Here is an 18,907-nt window from a genome sequence, read left to right on the forward strand (position 1 = left end):
TACATATAAATAAATACATTATACATGTGTGTGTGTGTGCGTGTGTGTTTATGTATCTGTGTGATATGAACACATGCGTCTGACAGTATTTTAAGTCACTGCTGAGCACAGACAACGTTCACGTCACATGACACTCGTTTCTTCATCTGATGTTATGTGTGGTGATATTTGAAACTCATTTCCACAACATTACACGGTGATGATCAGTATCTGTTTTCCACCTATGGTTCTATCATGCTTATCATCATCACAGACTCTACACCAAGCACACAGCGGCAGCAGCAGAGTTCCTGTCAGTGTGACCGTTCCTCTGTGATGACCACAGGATGACGTGATCAGACCGTGGAGAAAACACACACTTTCTTTGAAAAGATCTACCATCCTTCCATCCACTGCTTTAACCACTATGTCATCAATCCTCATTCAATGTAATTCTGCCTCCACGTAATCCCCCCATCTCTCCCCAACCACTCAACCCCCCCCCACCACCACCACACCACCACACCACCACACCACACACCCGCCCCCAAATCTCATCTCTTTTATATCTTGTCCTTTCAGCCTCTAATTCTCACGCAGCTGCAGTGCTGCTGTGTTTTCTTCACAGATATACGTGAGGAGAGACAAGTCGACACAGGAAGCTCAGCGACAGCCTGAACAGCTGAGGAGCAGAGGTCACGCTGAACTGAAAGGCACAGCATAAAGGTGCCTTTAGAAAAAAATGAGAACAAACGGACAAACAGGAGGAAATGAGGATCGTGTGGCAGCGGAGGCGCTGAACACAGAAGGAATGAGATCAGGGATGGAATAATGAGACGAGAGAAGAACCAAAATCACAGAGGAATTAGATAAGGAAGAAAAACCTGTTCACAGACAGATGAACAAAGCCCCCTGGTCCTTTCACTTTGGTTTGTCCCTCCAGCTGTAACAAAAACTCCAAATCTGAAACCCATTTTACTTAGACCTGGGACTTATCGACAACCCAGACCTGGACCAGGCAGAAACAGCCACAAGTCACAAGTCATGGAGGAAGAGGATTTTAGATTTTTAAAATAACACTATATTAACAGTAGGTGTAAAAACTGCAAAGCCTACAAGAAAAAAGAGGAAGAAGAAGAAGATGAGCTCAGCCCTGTCTGGTAAATAAAAGATCTATTTCTGGAGCAGAGAAGGAACCAAATACACATCAACCTGGACCAGCAGATATGAATAACTTTGGAGAAGAAAGGAGAAGTGAAAGAGATAGATGGATGGATGGATGGATGGATGGATGGATGGTTGATGGATGGATGGATGGATGGAAGGATGGATGATGGCTGGGTGGATGATGGCTGGGTGGATGGATGGATGTATTGAACTCCCAGGTTATTGTTGTCTCATGTGATGGAGACTTGTTCGTCCTCACCTGCTGTAGTAGAGGACACAGCAGTACAGACAGAGACTGACTCGGACTTCTTTGTCACATTCACACGTCTGTTGCTCCATCTTTTCTACGACTGAACTCTGTTGACTTTTTTAACTCCGTCTTCTGATCTCTTCATTCGAGTGCAAAGACAAATGTGTCTTTTAACAGGTGGACAGACAGAGACAGACAGAGACAGACATTGTACTGTGTAGATGGACAATAAAGGTTCTATTCTCCCGTCCATTTCCTCTGTGTTGTCAGTGGTACACTCTGGTGCCACACACTCAGCACCAGAGGAGAGCAGCAGAAAAAAGACGATTGTTAGAGACTGTTAGTCCAATTCTGAGCTGCAAGTCTGAGCGTCAGCTCTGAGGGACCGTGACACTGCAGATATGTGATAATAGAGATCGTCCACTGATGACGTTCCCTAACAGACCACAGTTTGCTGCAGCAGCTACAGTCAGTGGCAGCAGCTCAGTACAGTAACACAGCAGTAGGTCAAACGGTGACTCCACACACACACACACACACACACACACACACACACACACACACCGCCGCAGCCACAGCCGCACGGCCGCGCCGGCAGGACACCACCGCGAGCAGCAGCAGCAGCAGCAGCACGTACAGAGGAACACGCATCAATTATTAACAGCTTTGTTTCAACTTTGTTTGCCTTCCTCCACCATTTCATTAACTGGACTCAGTCAAACATGAACGTTATTGATTTGGAATCACTGACTGTTAGATCAAGAACGATCGCTCGAGGGAGCTAAAGTCAGGCCCTGGAAGACTGAGTGGAACTGAGATCAGGGAGACCGTGCTGCCCTGGAAGAAGAGACGACAAACAGTCACCAAGGTGTGTGATATGACTGACTGACTGACTGACTGACTGACTGGAGGCAGTGTGGACCAATGTCAACAGGAGGAGCTCCTGGTAATGTGGAATCTGGTTGAAATGACAACTTTGTAATCATGACATACATACATACAATACATATGTATGTATATATATATATATATACACACATTTATATATACATATACATACATATATATGTATATATACATATATGTACATATATATGCACACACATAAATACATATATCAACAATCGCTCGCTCGCTCTCCCTCTCTCTCTCTCTCTCCCCCCTCTCTCTCTCCCTCTCTCTCAGCTTTCTCTCTTTCTTTCTCTCTCTCTCTCTCTCTCTCTCTCTCTCTCTCTCAGCTGTTTCTCTGCTCTCTCTCCTTCTCTCCCTCTCTCTCTCTCTCAGCTGTCATATCCTTCAGCCCTGGCTGCTCTGAGCCAGTTGTTAGACTTGACAGTTGAGACAGTTTTATGAATGCAAAACACAGAGCTGCCACAGGAATACAGTTAAAAAGACAGAAAAAAGACCAAATTCCACAAAGGGCCGCAAAGCATTAAAAAAGAAATTACCATAATTTCAGCATACTGAAATATTTATTTTTTTCATTCTAATATTTTTTGCTCAGTTTACCACACAAGTTCATCGTTTTCATCGTTCCATTTTAGATTGAAGGAACAAAAGGACAGAAGATTCCAGGAGAAATTCATGTTGTTGATTCATGACGGACTGATACAACAACAACTCTCCAACAACACCAACCTGCACGACCTGCATCATCATTATACTGGCCGGCCTGGCAGCAGTCACGACCTCCTCATGTTGAACACACTCGTCAGGTGCATCATGAGTGAAGTATTTGACTATCACAGCTACAGTTTCACTTCAAACACCGAGGGATTCCTCAGGTCCAACACCTGAGGTGACCCAGTAGAAACCTGCTGTGTCTAAACACATGGACCAGACTGAAAAACACACATTTTTACTTCTAACATTTACCGTCGCCCCGGTTGGAACACGCTGTAATGTAGCTGTGAGTGTCCGGTTCTTCACATTTGTTTTTAACAAATATAAAATAAAAAATGTACTTACAGGAATATGAAGAAACCACCAGCAAAACAAAGTAACAAAGTGTCCAGCTCTCACCCAGCTGCTGTCAGACTGTTGTTCAGTTCTGACCAATCAGCTCACAGGAACCACCTGACCAATCACACACCTGCTACTGGTCCCACTAACGTGAATGCAATTTTTTTTTTTTTTTTAATGATGTTCAGTAAAAGTATTTGTGGCTGCTGTACTACTTCTTGCTCACGAGCAAAATTCCTCACATTCTCTAAAATGATCTTTTTTTATTGAACAGAATTTACCTTCAAGGAAATTCTACTTTCTTTCAGCAGATAAACTCCCTCTTATTTCTGTTGTGGCATCTAAATCCAATTCATTATGATGATACTGTGACATTGTAAAAGGATCAGATTTTAGGCGGGTGGTTAGATGTACTTCAAGTAACAGACAGTGAAGGATGTAGGTAAATAGTATGTGAACTACTCTTAGTTCACATATTTGTAAAGTAACAGATCCCTTTAGTTATCTGTTATGTTTTTAGTTCACATCATCGGAGGGCAGACCGGTGACTAAAACTCCAGCACACATTCAGAGTTCAAACACAGCGGTTGGGCAGAAAGTAAGACATTTATTTATTATTTTTTAAATTCTTATTCAAACAGTGCTTAAGTGGAAATACAGTTGATTGCATCATGGGATTAGACAGTATATTTTCAGTTGCTTTTAACCACGACAGGAAGTCGTGAGGAGAAACATTAAATGTTACGTCGAAGGATTTCCTTCAGCCTCGGCTGCAGCAGCTCCTGTTCTCCTCCGTCAGTGTTGACTGCACACGAAAAGACAGACTGACAACAGAGAGAGAGGGAGGAGGAGGAGGAGGAGGAAGAGGGAGGAGAGGGGACGACACGAGGGAATGGTTAGAAAACTCCAAACCAGGAAAGAACTGAGCGTCACCACCTCTGTGTCACGTTGAACTGTCTATGATACTGGACTGTGGTTTCAATCCTGATATATACAAATATATGTGTATATATTGAAATATACAATATATGTAGTGTACATATATACACACATATACTGTATATATACGTATATAAACATATATATACATATATGTACATATACATATATAAACACTTCTATATACATACATATATAAATATATATGTACATTACTAATAGATCACTGATATTTTTAATACAGATACATATAAATATATTTATAAACACATTTCTATATATATACACACACGTGTACATATGTGTATATATTCATATATATATGTGTGTATATATATATATATATATATATATATATATATATACTGTATATACACACTACTGATGCATCTCAGATATTTGTAATACACGTACTCTTAGAGAGCAGATTCCCCATTACTACACCTACACCTCACAGTATATCTTTGATTCATAAATATTTAATCCGGAGTCTTAAATAAACAACACTGTATGCCCAGTACACAACAAGTACTACTTGTTGAGTTCTCCGCACGTACATAAAAAGGATTGTTCATGGAAAAAGGCTGCAGTAATATATATATATATATTTTTTTTTTATTAATGTTTTCACAGTACATGGTTGATGAGTCAACCAGTTGACAGTAATCGACGTCTCAATGATGTTTATTTTATTTACTGGACAGATTTCCTGTGGTATTAACACACCTGAATCATTGAAGTGTTTACCTGCCAACCTCAATGCAGTACGTCGGTGCTGACATACACAGAATACCCACTCTACACGAGTACTTCCCACTTACATACTGAACATACTTGACTCTGAAGTCAAGACAAAACAACATTAAGCACAGGCAGACGCTGACCACCTTTGTCCTGGAAACAAAGATGGCCGTCAGGGAAGACTAGTTTGCAACTTAATGACAGCAACTTTGACTTCCTGTTGGAGGACGACGTCTTTAACAAGACCTAATCTATTTATCTAGTTTCATTTTCTCTGTCTTCTCTGCTGTGCTGCCACAGAGCTGAGCTGAGAGAAACCTCTCCGCTGAAAGTACTGCAGTACAGTCAGTACTAATGTCTTCTGCACCACTACTTCAAAATTCATGAAAATGCTCATCTTGTGGTTATTCTAGTAAAAGGTTTTTACTGAGAGATTGGACATCATTTGTGTCAGTTGTAGGAAAAACCTCCTGTTGGAGGTTTATAATAATCCCACTGGATTATCTGGATTATCACACAGCAGTTTACACACCTGGGTTAGTTGATGTCCTTCTTCAGGTATTTCTTCATGACTGAGGCCACGTCGCCTCCCTCACTGCCCTCTGCCTCCAGTCTCTCTCCCTGCGGCCTCTGAAACCTTAGCCTCGACCCACCGCTCTGGGAACTTCCTCCTGAGCCGCCTGAACTGGACGACTCCGTCTCAGAGCTCCTCTTGCTGCGTGTGGTCGGCAGCTCTCCGAAGTGGACGCTCAGTGCCCTCCTGCCTCCTCTGACTGAGCTAGCTAGGCTGCTGGTGGACTGAGCTCTGCGAATGGCGGGCAAGATGTCGGATGCCGAGTCGTCATAGCCGTTGTCCGCGGTCAGTCTACGATTTTGGAAGACCATACTTTCTGAACCAAGAGTGCCTTCACCTCCGTCTTCTGTAACAAGCATCCCCGGCAGGCGTCGCCTTGGCGGCTGTGGCGAGCGTTGGATGGGATTATCCAGTGAGAAGTGGGGCTCGTCTGGGTCCTCCTCAGGAATGGACAGGGAGGGCGGGTGATGGCGAGAAGCTTGGGGTGAAGCCAGGGAGGAAAGCCTGGGCAGAGAGGGAAGGGAGGACAGAGAATCACTTGAGTTGAAGCGTGACAGTTTGGCAGCGGCGGTCGGCTGAGAGTCCATGATGGAGCGAGAGCTGGCAGCACGGGGCAGGTTTGGAGAAGACGGTTTGAGAATGCTGGGTCCAGGTTTTGGCTCCTGGAGTTCATCTGGACCCAGAGAGAGGGCGGACGATCGTCGCCTCAGAGTTGAGGCTCCGGTTGTCTGGTATATTGGCAGAGAGACAGTGCTTCCATTTTCATCTCCTTTGTCGCCACCAGCTCTGCGTTTTCGGAGTCCGTCCAGCAGTTCGGACAGGGCAGAGGAGGACGGGGCCCGGTCGAGACCTCTGGTATTGCCGGCCTCAGAGCCTTCATCATCAGGATCCACACAAGATCTTTGGAAGAAAATATATTTTTTTTCAAATGCTGGTTTATTAACACTGTTCTTACAGATTGTTTTAAACAAAAAAAATGTTGGACTAGATAGAGACAATATCTGTCTATAGCAGTGATTGTAACCATAGGGCCACCGGCGCCACCAAGTGGGCCGCAAAAAAACTTTCAGTTTTGCACTTGTGGGGCGCAAGGGCTACAGGACAGCATAGGTTATCAACTGACGTCACCAGAGATATGAGAAGCTCTCTTACAATGCAGCTGTTGACCACATGGTGGCAGTAATGCATCAGTCAGTTCTCTAACAAGCTCCAACATACAGAGAAGAAGACCGTCTTCTAGGCTACACTAGCTGTAGCAAAAAGTATGTTTTTGAAACCAGTGAAACCACTGAAGTTTTAAGAGTATAGACTTAAGAGCGCATGTGTCAAACTCAAGGCCCGGGGGCCAAATGTGGCCCACCAAGTCATTTTCAAGTGGCCCACGGAAGCTTAAAAAACATTTATTTAACCTGATAAATTAAAGTTTTTTTTTATTACACAGCAATGAACGATATTACTAAAGTAACTTATATAAATAATAATCAATTCCAGAAACATTTATTAATACGCTATGGAGTACTTACATCTATACAGACTTCAGGGGGAACTGTACTGCTGATGTGGCCCCTGGTGAAAATGAGTTTGAGACCCCTGACTGAGTGTCTCCTCGAAACTCTTCGCCTAAAATACTCTAAGAGATTGAACTTTAGCCATTATTGTACTGATGTTCTGGAATGATCTACTAATACATTCCAAAACCAGTGGGCAAAGATGGGAAAATGAGGCTGTGAGTCTGTGCCTTCTTCAATGAATCGTTCAAAGAACCATTTCTTATTCAGCTGACACCACTGAGCCACAGATTTACCACTGTGACCACTGTTACTTCTCAGACTTTGTTTTTTTCCACTCATGCGACACTTGTTTTAAAACAAACATACATCTATGTCTTGACAATGTGTTCTCGATGGTTGTTACCTGAAGCTGTAGGTGCTCATGGTATCAGCTAGAGAATGGCGGCTGCTGTAGGGTGAGCCACCGCCGCGGTGACCTCCTCGTGGTACACCTAACCAGTGACGTATGCCCTGTCCAGCATCCTCTGTCCCACTGGACCCAGCAGTGGACACAGAGTCCCTGAGAGCAGAGCAGATCATCAGACAGTACCACAAACAAGTACGCATAAAAACTTTTGCCTCTACGCTGCCAGACAGAAACAGTGTTAGAGTGAGCTGGCATGCAGCTGCCCGCCTGATGCCAGAGCCTCTAAACTGCCCACCTGTTGGGCCGGCTGCAGCTTAAATACACACTCCATCAGACGTGGGCCCATTTATAATAGGCATCAAAAGCACGTCCCCATTCATTTCTGTCACTGAAGTATTTATATATTACACTAATTAATTTGAGAGTTTGTGCCGTAATCAGCTGTTTTTATTGATCTCCAGCCACCAAAACAATCTGAATGAGAATGAATCCGTTTGGGTCATGATTCAGTTGGACTGGACAGAGATCTACAGATGTTTGACACAGCCAGGTATGATCGATGTTATCATCATCATATTGACAGCCCAAGTGATGATAGTGTGTTGTAAACAATACTTAGGTTAAAATATATATATATGATAAATAGCCATTTATTATAGAATACCACCGTCAGCTCAGCAGCGGCCCATGAACATCAGAAGCCATGCAGACGGCTGTTTTCACCACGATGTTACATCCAGATGTTCACGTCACGGGAAGTGACTCTGGTTTTTTTTTTTTGGTTCTTGGACAAACATTTTAACTAGTGATTATTGATTATTGATAGATTACAGCAGTGAACACCTAAATCGTCATCATTATTTCACTTTAACACATAGTCTTAGGCCAAAGCTTCAGCACAGACACACACACAGATGTACTGTACACAAAGTCTGCACATGTTCATGAGATTCTTACAGATCTTTCTTTCGAGTGAGGGACTCCACAGCAGTCTGAACGCTGCAGTTAGAATCAGAATGATGAGAGGGTGAGGTGTCAACATGCTGCACCACACTATCAGTGCCAAAGTTTTACAGAAGTCTCAGTATCAGATCATTTTTAAATAAATGATTAAAGTATATCATTGGTGAAGAACAGGGTGCAGGCTGGGTAAAATGAGTGTCAGGGATGATTTGTGACAATGGTGAAGAACAGGGTGCTTGGGATGATTTGTGACACAAGAATAACAGCAAAGGTTTATGAGGCAGTAGTGAGAGCTGCTATGATGTATGGTTTAGAGACAGGTTCTCTTTCTTATAGAGCCTGTGTTGGAGGAGAAGATGTCCACTGGGAGTGACCAGGGTGGACAGGATGAGACAGGAGCAGATCAGGGGGACAGTTAACAGAGGGTGGAGGAGCTGACAGACCAAAGGATAATAGGACGACAGCAGAGAAGATTCATGGATGCTGGAGAGAGAGTCGGTGTAACTTTGGAAACACCTGAGGTTGTGAACCAATGAAAGGCGACCAGACAGGTCCAGTACTGTTTCTACGAAACTGTGGTCAAATGTGGTGCTCATAGGGCTCGTGACTGATCAATGTGAAGAGTGTAGAAGGAAACCGACCATTTGACGACAGTGTTAGAGACAGCTGACGTCTGTGGACGCCGGCCTTTTTAGTTTAATCCCTGAATTCCAAAGCAGCCCAACCACCTGCTACCGTGCGATACCTTTCTGTGTCACTCTCATCGCTCGACTCCACTTCTTCCAAAGCTGCCTGCAGATCCACTATGCGGCGGATGGACGTCTCAAGGTCAGCCTGCAGCGTCTGTCTGACGGCAGTCAGCTCCTCCACCCGCATTTCCTGTGAACAAACAAAGGAGACGTGTCCACCCGGGGACAGAGCAGCCATTCAGCCACAACGTGTTCTTTCAAATCACTGACAACCAGCGATCAATCCTTTACAGCAATCACCTGGATTCTCTCTGACATGAACCCATCTGTCAGAGAGCAAACGCACTGACACACGCTGGCTCATGGAGGAGCCTGAGGTGCAGATACACACACACACACACACAAACCAGTTGAAACTATTGGTTTATAAAATCACCAGTGACGTTGCTGCTTTTGTGGAGAGACGACAAACAGCCTCTCTCCCTCGTTCACACACACACACACACACACACACACACACAGACTTTAGCCTATAGATGTTATTGACTTTGTTGGCTCCAGTGTGACAGGTGTAGATGCAGCAGTTGTCATAGTGACACACACACGGTCAGTATTCATGTGTGTGTCTGTGTGTGTGCATATGTAACCTTGAGGAGACAATAAAGATTAATCACATTCAGAGAACAAAAGAGGACGAGAGAGAGATGACGTGAAGAAACTGATGGCGGTGGGTTAAAGAGGAGTTCTGGTGAGAGAGAGGGAGAGGGAGAGAGAGGGAGAGAGAGGGAGAGAGAGGGAGAGAGAGAGAGGGAGAGAGAGGGAGAGAGAGGGAGAGAGAGGGAGAGAGAGAGAGAGGGAGAGAGAGAGAGAGAGAGGGAGGGGGAGAGAGAGAGAGAGGGAGGGGGAGAGAGAGAGAGAGAGGGAGGGGGAGAGAGAGAGAGAGGGAGGGGGAGAGAGAGAGAGAGGGAGAGAGAGAGAGAGGGAGGGGGAGAGAGAGAGAGAGGGAGAGAGAGAGGGAGAGAGAGGGAGAGAGAGAGAGAGGGAGGGGGAGAGAGAGAGAGGATGTGTGTATAATCATTGTACTTCCTCCTCCTTCCTTCCACTGGTGAGGAGCAGGAGCGACCTGTGGCTGTGAACGTGAGCTGACAACAGTTCCACAGTTACACAACACACTCCTGTTTTCAAACCTCAGGTTCTTGGCTCGCTCTGTGTGTCGTCAGACCGACACTGATCAGAAATCACAACACACCAGTGACGTCTGAAGGAAACTTAAGTCGTTCTTCCTCTTTACTAATTATTATTATTATTGTCAATTTAACTGCAGTGATCACAACGGTCGGTGCCGACCAGTTGAGGCAGACCCCCCCACTCCACCAGTGTATAGACGGGGGTCCGGTCTACAGGGTCACTAACACCTGGTTTTCTGGACTGACATGAGGAGAGAGGTTGGTGGTTCACCCTGTCCTCTCACTCTAATTCTTCCCACTTGTTCAGTTTCTGTGTCAGCCTTGGATGAATCCGTTGTGATCTTTACATCTGTTCAATGTCCTGACAGTTTTGACAGAATGTGACCTGCTGACCTTTTGGTTACATGGACCAGGCTAATGACTGGTCACTTCATGTAATAGTGGGTGCTCGACAACATGGGGGGGTGGGTCCCCTCTGTGGTCTCAACTACAATGCCACGTGAAGAGGCTCCTATTGGACAATCAAGCTGTAATTACTTTGTGTTGACCAGTCACATTCAGGCTCTTATTTCTACTTTATCTCTCCTTCTGTTCATGTGCAAATGAATTTTGCAAGACAAAAACACATTTTGTAGAGTAGTAGGAAATAGTACTTGCAACCGCAGGATAACTACGGTACTGCATCAAAGTCAGTGGAGTTCTGTCTGTGGCTTCACCTTCATGGTCTCCAGGTCCTTATTGCTCTGATAATGTCTGTTATTACATCAGTGCGTTCACAGCAGCAACTGCGAGATGTGGGATTATTTATACTGCAGTAAAACTGAATGTATTTGTGAATGTATTTACCAACTCCAATCGTTTGCGGCTGCTCTCCTCCTCTCTGTGGGTCAGCTCCTCCATCTCTATCCTCATGTCCTGCAGGCGCTGCTGGTAATAGCAAGCATTCTCTCTCTCCCGAGCCTCAGCCTGGGCACTCTGCTCCAGTTCTTCTCCCAGACGAACCACGCTGTCCCTTAAACGCAGCACCAGCACCTGCACAACACGTCCAGGTGTGAACCAGAACTCAGAGAAGAGAGAAACACCTGCGTGTTGGTGACAGCCTGACAGCCGTCCTGAAGATCTGGAGCTCATGGTCAACACTGCAGTATAATCTTGCTGCTGGTTTTTAGCCAACAGAAAACCAGCAACAAGTTGACCTGGCACCAGTCTTATAAACGTGATGAGATCACAAAGAAACATCACACGACCGTCCAGACGATGGGTTTGTTCTGTTAACACAGGTTTCTGGATTTTTGTAGGATGTAAAAAGTGACGGTTCAGATATTTTTTTAAAGAGGAGGGGAAATACATTGGGACAACTACAGTGCCCAGCTCCCATGATAATGAAGAAACTTCGTATGTCCACTAGAGGGCCCTTAAACCCTGCCGTGCTCAGGCCCCTAATAAAGGCTTGAAAAATAAATGATCTCACCTCAAACCTCTTGACCTGGCCTCGTTGAAACTCCAGCTTGTTTTCCAGGTCACATACACGAGCCTCCTGCTTACTAACAATGCTACGCCCCACAGTGGATGACTCCAGGAACTGCACTTTTGACACCGACTTTTGAAGCTGAATCATGAAAGAAAAAGTCAACAAAGACAAGTCAGTGTCACCCACCGTGTTTTTAGTAGTAATTAAAAGTAATTCAATCTAATAATTAATTTTATGTTTAAAGTAACAGTTTTTTTCAAGCATTACACTTTTGTTTCATGTTGTTTTGGAACAAGAAACCCTGGCTTTAGAACGAACCTCCTCCTGGAGAGACTGCCTCTGCCTCCTGATCTCCTCCAGTTCAGCCTGGAGCTCTCTGATTTGAGAGATGTCATTGGACGACTGGACAGCAGTGGGAGAACGAAGCAGATCAGTCAGTGATGACCACAGAGAGAACACAGAGTGTGTACGGTGTGTACTGACACTGCACCTGAGCAATCAGAGCTTTGTGCTTCTCCATGAGGTCATTGAGGTCGTCCTGGTCTTCCTCCAGCCTCTTCAGCAGGTCCGTCTTCTCGTGCTGAAGCAAGGCCAGCTGCTCGTCCACCTTGACACACACACACATACAATTACAATTACTCAATTCTAAAAAAGAGGATTGTGTCACTGCTGTCTGGTTTGTTTCAGGAAATATCAAACTATGTGCAACTTGATGTAGTCATGAATGTAATTTGATAATCGATCAAAACTCCAACTGTAATATCAACTGTATGTGGAATTGTTTTTAAACTCACCACACTCTTCTGCTTGTAGATGTTTTCCAGCTCAGTCTGAATACTCTCCAGCTCCTGAGAGAGGGTTGTCTGAACGCTCTCAGCCTCAAGACGCCGGGCTTCACTCTCTTCCAGCTAAGTGGAGACACAGCAGGTCCACAAGTATGCTTTTTTTTTTTTTATTTTATTTTTTAAAAGAAAGCACAGCCAGGCGTAGCACATCTGAGTAAATCTGTGATATAAACTAACTCACTGTACCTGACAGTGGAGGCGCTCGATCTGCTCCTTGCTGCCGTTGGGAACACTCTGCCCTGCACTGTCCACGGTGGCCAGGAGCAGCTGGGCATCAGCCAACAGGGCATGGGTCCTCTTCAGATCCCTCCTCAGTTTCTTCTCCACATCGAAGTCTCTGTGTCCGACCTGCAAAGTAACAGATCTAAGACTAATCCTTCAATGACAAATTCAACACAACAACCAATGAAAGAATAACAGAAGCAGTGAACAGAGACACAGATAATTCATCTTAAAGACCAACTTCAGTCACAAGACTCACACTCATACTCATACGGTCTGTCATCAGAGGGCCGCGGTGCGAACTGTATCTACCAACACAACTGTCATGGACATACAGAGAGGTTCTAATGACCACCCGGTCAAAAAGGGATTCCCTTAACAGCACCAAAAGAATTATTCAACTATTTTTATACAATTTTAAACGATCCATGATAGATTATATATATATATATATATATATAAACATCGTATTCCTCTCTGGTCGTTTCTACATTATAGCTACATAAATGAAGTAACTAAGAAAATATTGCAGAAGGATTTTTGCACTCAATTTCATCAAATGTACTCTGTCAAATGTACCTCTATCTATCAATGTGGCTCCACTGAGGTCAAATTTGAATCACCAACCTGAAACTCTTCTTCTTTAATTATGAGCTTTGCTTCTCCACAAAATAATTCTTTCTAAAAGATCAATTTAATATTCATATATACTTATAATCAGAGTATAATCTTCAAATCTTCACAGATTGGGGAAAAAAATGGGGAAAAAAAAGCATACTTATTACACTTACACATTCTTCATTTAATGTTAACGAACTTGTCATTAACCAGACATATAAAACTTACTTGGTTAACTTGTCATTAACCAGACATATAAAACTAAGAAATGATGTTGATTGATTTCCAATCGGAGTTTCACTGGTGACGATCAGCTACAGCTTCACTGACAGTGATTTATCAAGAGTTTCCTTCAAACAGGACTACTAAACATGTACGAGACTGAGGTTACACTCGGGTGAAAAAAATAATTATTCATTTTTAATGCAATATGTATGTGTGTGTGTGTATGAGTGTGTGTTAACATTCATTTTTAATGCAATATGTATGTATGTGTGTGTATGAGTGTGTGTTTACACACCTGGTCACACAGAGTGGCGATGAGTCCCTCTAAGTCGTGCTTCTCATGAATTACCATCTGTTTCTCTTCATACTCCTGCTCTAGCTGCATCTCCAACTGCTTCAGCTGTACACACACAGTAACAGCATAAGATAAACAATCTGAGAGAAAATATTTTATTGTGACTAACAAGAAGAGGATCCTAAAGCAGAGTAGAGTCATCTGAGTGGAGGTGTGAAAGATTTAGACTTTATTCTAAAACCACTCCTGGTATGTCTCAACATTTATGACTTGACTGATGCAGTAGTGCTGCTGTTCCAACACAGACCATCCATTATTAATCTGCGTGTCTGTCTACCCACCCGTCTCTGGGACGACTTGTGCACATCCTCCAACTCCTCCTCTTTATCCTCCAGCTCCTTCTGGTGAATCTGCTTCATCCTCTCCATCTCCATCTCAAACCTCATGTGAATCTGATTAAAACGACACAGGAAGTGAGACACACTGTGTCAGGTGAACAGGATCCACCTGAACGTGTGTGTGTGTGTGTGTACACATACCTGCTGCTGCTGTTGGATCCTGGCAGAAAGCTGGGTAACTTCCTCCGCCCTCTCGCTGGCCTGGCCCTCCAAGAGTCGCAGCTGTTTCTTAAGATCAGGGAGAGAATCTGATGCCAAGTCCACGGGCAGACTGAGGTCCCGTATCTGAGCACACAGCTCCTCCTTTTGCTTCTGCAGACGACAAACCTCCGCCTGGCTCTCCTGCATGAACCCACACCCAGGTGACACACTTCCTTTTTGTTCTTAGTCAGATTTGGACATTTGCAGAACTTTTTTTTTGTGTAAGCCCTGAGTGGAAGTGGTGGTCGAGAAATATACGAGTTTGTTGATTGGGATCGTTCAATACAAGTTTATCATGTCTGATACTGATACTGCAGCTTGGAGTATCTGCCAATGTCAATATGAATCCAATACATGTTGTCTGATCCGGCACGCTGCAGGCATCTACTGTCTTAGCCTGATTTAGCAATTACGGACACTGTTATTATTTTAACATTTTAATCAAATCAAACAACTGACCACAGCAACCAAATCAAATAAATAAAGTCAACAATACGTCTTTGTTTGGCATTCAGAAAAAACAAGTGGCTGTTGGCTGAAGATACGGTTCTCCGTGACAGGAGAACTTTAGGCTTAGTTATAACATCGGGCGGACTAGAATTGGTTTTTTTTTCAACATTTGATCCTGAAAATTTGCTGATTATTGGACCTTCTCCGTTCCACAGTGTCAGATCGATCCATCCCTACAACAAACAAAAAGACGAAACATACCTGAAGGTTGCGACGCAGAGTGGATATTTCAGAACCAAGAGATGTGTTTTCCTGAAAGACTTTTTCTTTCTGTTCCCGCTCATTATGAGCCTCCTCCAGAGCCTGAGTCAACTCATTGTCAAACCTGAGCAGAACGGGTTAAAAAAAAATTACTAAAAGAAAAATGCAGTCTAACGGTTCAATGAGGCCAGTTGTCACATAAAAACTGGAATATTGGCAGAAAAATGAAAAATATCACAAAAGTTACGACCGACAATTGGGCAAGTTTGAGTTAGTCAGTTTTAGGGCAGCTGTTCAGAAATAAATATTGTTTTCTGAGTAAAAAATAACAACAGAAACAGAGGAGCAGGTAAACATGAGAACAGTAAACGTTTATCTTATTTTGGTGGGAGAGTCTGGTCCAAGTAAAGAAACCAAGCTGCTGTAAAACCTGTCCCAATAAAGGCTTTTAAAGACCACAGAGATTGCTGACTAATGATTTCTGCCAGCTCACTTTAGTACCAGCCGTGAACGTTTCCTCACAGTGAAACTGTTTCTGCTGTAACATTCTGTTCTACTCAGCAGTCAACACACACTTTGTCCCTTCACAGCCCAAACAGAGTGTCACGTACTGATGACAGCTAGCACTGTTGTGTCACGTACTGATGACAGCTAGCACTGACCTCCTCCGTTTGCGCTCTAGGTCGTGGATTCGGCTCTGCAGGCTGTCTGTGAGGACACGAGCGTCTTGGAGGTCAGAGGTCACCCGGCGACGGTGCCGCTTCAGATCAACCACACTCCTCCTGGACTGTTCCAGCTGGGCCTGCAGCGCTGCCACCTGCACACACCAACACAGATTAGGTCATTGTGGTCACACACACACGGGGTCAGTGTTGGCAGCACAAGAGCATAAGGTCAATCTAGAGTTTTGAATGGATGTCAAGTGTGAAACCAAACCCAGAGAAGAGCAGCCATGACTGGACAGATCTGTGGGTCCACAGCCTGCAGCCCACCTGTAGGACCGCCACTGTTCACGTCCTGCCTCACCTGTGTATCCAGCTGTTGCCTCGTCTTCCTCTCCGTCTCCAGTTTCTCCTCCATCTGCTTCAGACGTTTGCGGACAAACTCGACCTCTGTCTGGCAACACTCCAGCTGCATCGCCAGGTCGCTCTCTGTGACGGAGAAGTGACATTGATGGTGACGGGTCCAAAACTGAGGTGACATTTCTGTCTCTTTTCTCAAGGTATAATTTTAAGAATAAAAGAAAAGAGACTTGTGTAAAGGTGAATAGAGTGATTCAAGAGAAAACCAATTGTAAAAGACACTTTTTTTTTTGAAGTAATAGAATGGGTTTTTTAGTTTTGACTTGGAGGCATCATTCCTACAACAGTGGAAAATAATGGAAGTGTGTTTGCCTTAGCCTACACTCTTATGAATAAGACAAAATACATTTTTGTTCATCTGAAAGTTCTTGTCCATTTTCCACTGGGCAGTGTCCAGTTACCTGACCCCACTGCCCTCTGACTCTCAGCCTTCTCTGCCCTCTGCTTCTCCTCCTCCAGCTGCTTCTCCATTGTTTCCATGGACACTTTACACTGGTCAAAACGAGCCTGGAGTTTGAAGAGGAAGAAATGTGAAATAAACAGCACATTGATTCACTGCTTCAAGGAGACGAACAGGAGGACGTGGTGTGGATTAGACAGACCTGCAGGTCTTTGTTTTCACGACTTAGTCTCAGTCTCTCTGCCCTCTCCACGTCCAGAGCCTGTCCGACAGCATCACCACGGAAACGCTCGTCACTCAACTCAGATGTGACAGCGGTGACCTGTGCCCGACATCATGACATGAGGAAAATGGACAAACGTGGGAAGGCAAAAAGATTTGTTTCTTTTATTGAAACTGAAAAAATATGAACTGTTTTATTAAGGCAGGTTGTTTCCTGATCAGAAAAACATCGAGTTCAACGAAGAAGGAATTCTCTGATGAAAGTGCTTGTAGTTTTAAATGCAGGATGTGGAGAAATAAACCACAGCTAAAATAAGGAATCTTATAGAATCCTAGCATTCTCTTATTTATCAAATATGTATCAACTATATATATATACATCATCTTTACCAACCTGTGTGTGAGTGTGTGTGTGTGTGAGTGTGTGAGTGTGTGAATCAGTTCTCTCAGCTCTCACAGACCTTGGTCTCCAGGCTGTCTGCAGTCTGCCTCAGCTCATTCCTCTCCTTCTCTGATTTCTCCAGGCGACGTCTCAGAGCCGACACTTCGTCCTGAAAAATGAGTCCAGAACCAGTCTGGTATTATACCGTTTCATCTTCCACTCCTGACCATGACCACTGGGCCCTTATTCACCAGACTGTCACACACAAATGATTGCATTACAAAAGTTCTTTTTTTTTGTTTTTTTACCATCCATCTACTAAATCATATAGAGTGAACGGCGTCAACATACCAGTTTAATCCGTCCCACAACAGCACTCGTATGTCCATCACTTGCATTTCCCATTAAAAATAACTCACGAGGAAAATCTTGTAACTTGGAAAACTCGTATTTCAGGGAGCTCGTACCACTGTGTTTATGTGATCTGTATGTCTTCAGATATTATTCTGAGAGAAACCTCAAAACAAATTCTCTGTTATGTCCACATGACAACATACTGCATGTTGTCAGAGCGATACTTCATTCAAATACTCATTGTCATATTTTTAAAAAAATCTGGTGATCCAGGAACCCAGTGGCAGGTGATTCTACTGCAGTTCAAGGGACACGGTGTTTTCATGGGTATTTGCTGTTGGTGTGAAAGCTCTGCTCACTTTCTGTTCAGGTGTTTGAACTACACACAAGACTGACGCACAGTTAGTTGAGCACTGTCTGTGAGCACCGTCTGTGAGCACTGTCTGTGAGCACCATCTGTGAGCACTGTCTGTGAGCACCATCTGTGAGCACTGTCTGTGAGCACCGTCTGTGAGCACTGTCTGTGAGCACCATCTGTGAGCACTGTCTGTGAGCACCGTCTGTGAGCACTGTCTGTGAGCACCGTCTGTGAGCACTGTCTGTGAGCACCATCTGTGAGCACTGTCTGTGAGCACCGTCTGTGAGCACTGTCTGTGAGCACCATCTGTGAGCACTGTCTGTGAGCACCGTCTGTGAGTGCTTGTGCACCTGTGGCCTCACCTCCTTCATCTTTAGCCTCTCGTTGTCCATGTTGACATTGAGCAGAGGACGAAGGAGACAGAAAAGTTTCCACCAGCTCCACGTGGACACAGCCCTCAGAGCCCTCAGGTTTCTCTGCAGACAGCTGACTGCCATCTGCTGCACCTGGAGACACACACACACACACAGACAAAGTGAAGGACATTGAGGACAGAGAATACCGTGGTTGTCTCAGCATTTTGAAATCACTTAATCAGGACAGGGTGAAAAAACTGCAGTATTTCGTATCATAGAATTTGAGAGGGTGGTAGAATCCAAGACTGCCCCGCAGACCCTGGGGGTGAGGTAGTCTGTAGTCCATCAGTGTATGGACCTCTGAGTTATATTATATAATATTATATTATATCTGAGTTA

General features: G+C 44.2%; 1 protein-coding gene across 1 annotated transcript in view; it reads right to left on the reverse strand.

Moving 5' to 3' along the window:
* Positions 1–3,945: 3,945 nt before the first annotated feature.
* The window catches only part of myo18b (myosin XVIIIB), a 32,518-nt gene continuing 17,556 nt past the window's right edge, over positions 3,946–18,907 (reverse strand). Inside the window, 21 exon segments of the mRNA XM_025062294.1 lie at positions 3,946–4,182; positions 5,571–6,512; positions 7,527–7,682; positions 8,487–8,528; positions 9,238–9,371; positions 11,215–11,400; positions 11,840–11,977; positions 12,158–12,241; positions 12,330–12,446; positions 12,634–12,747; positions 12,871–13,032; positions 14,045–14,149; positions 14,386–14,496; positions 14,584–14,784; positions 15,355–15,478; positions 16,017–16,171; positions 16,381–16,505; positions 16,838–16,943; positions 17,039–17,158; positions 17,520–17,609; positions 18,515–18,658. Of these exon segments, the coding sequence (XP_024918062.1) occupies positions 5,576–6,512; positions 7,527–7,682; positions 8,487–8,528; positions 9,238–9,371; positions 11,215–11,400; positions 11,840–11,977; positions 12,158–12,241; positions 12,330–12,446; positions 12,634–12,747; positions 12,871–13,032; positions 14,045–14,149; positions 14,386–14,496; positions 14,584–14,784; positions 15,355–15,478; positions 16,017–16,171; positions 16,381–16,505; positions 16,838–16,943; positions 17,039–17,158; positions 17,520–17,609; positions 18,515–18,658 (3,351 nt within the window). The 3' untranslated portion in view covers positions 3,946–4,182; positions 5,571–5,575.

This window comes from Cynoglossus semilaevis, chromosome 14 (genome assembly GCF_000523025.1).
Source record: "Cynoglossus semilaevis isolate Cse_v1.0 chromosome 14, Cse_v1.0, whole genome shotgun sequence".
NCBI lineage: Eukaryota > Metazoa > Chordata > Actinopteri > Pleuronectiformes > Cynoglossidae > Cynoglossus > Cynoglossus semilaevis.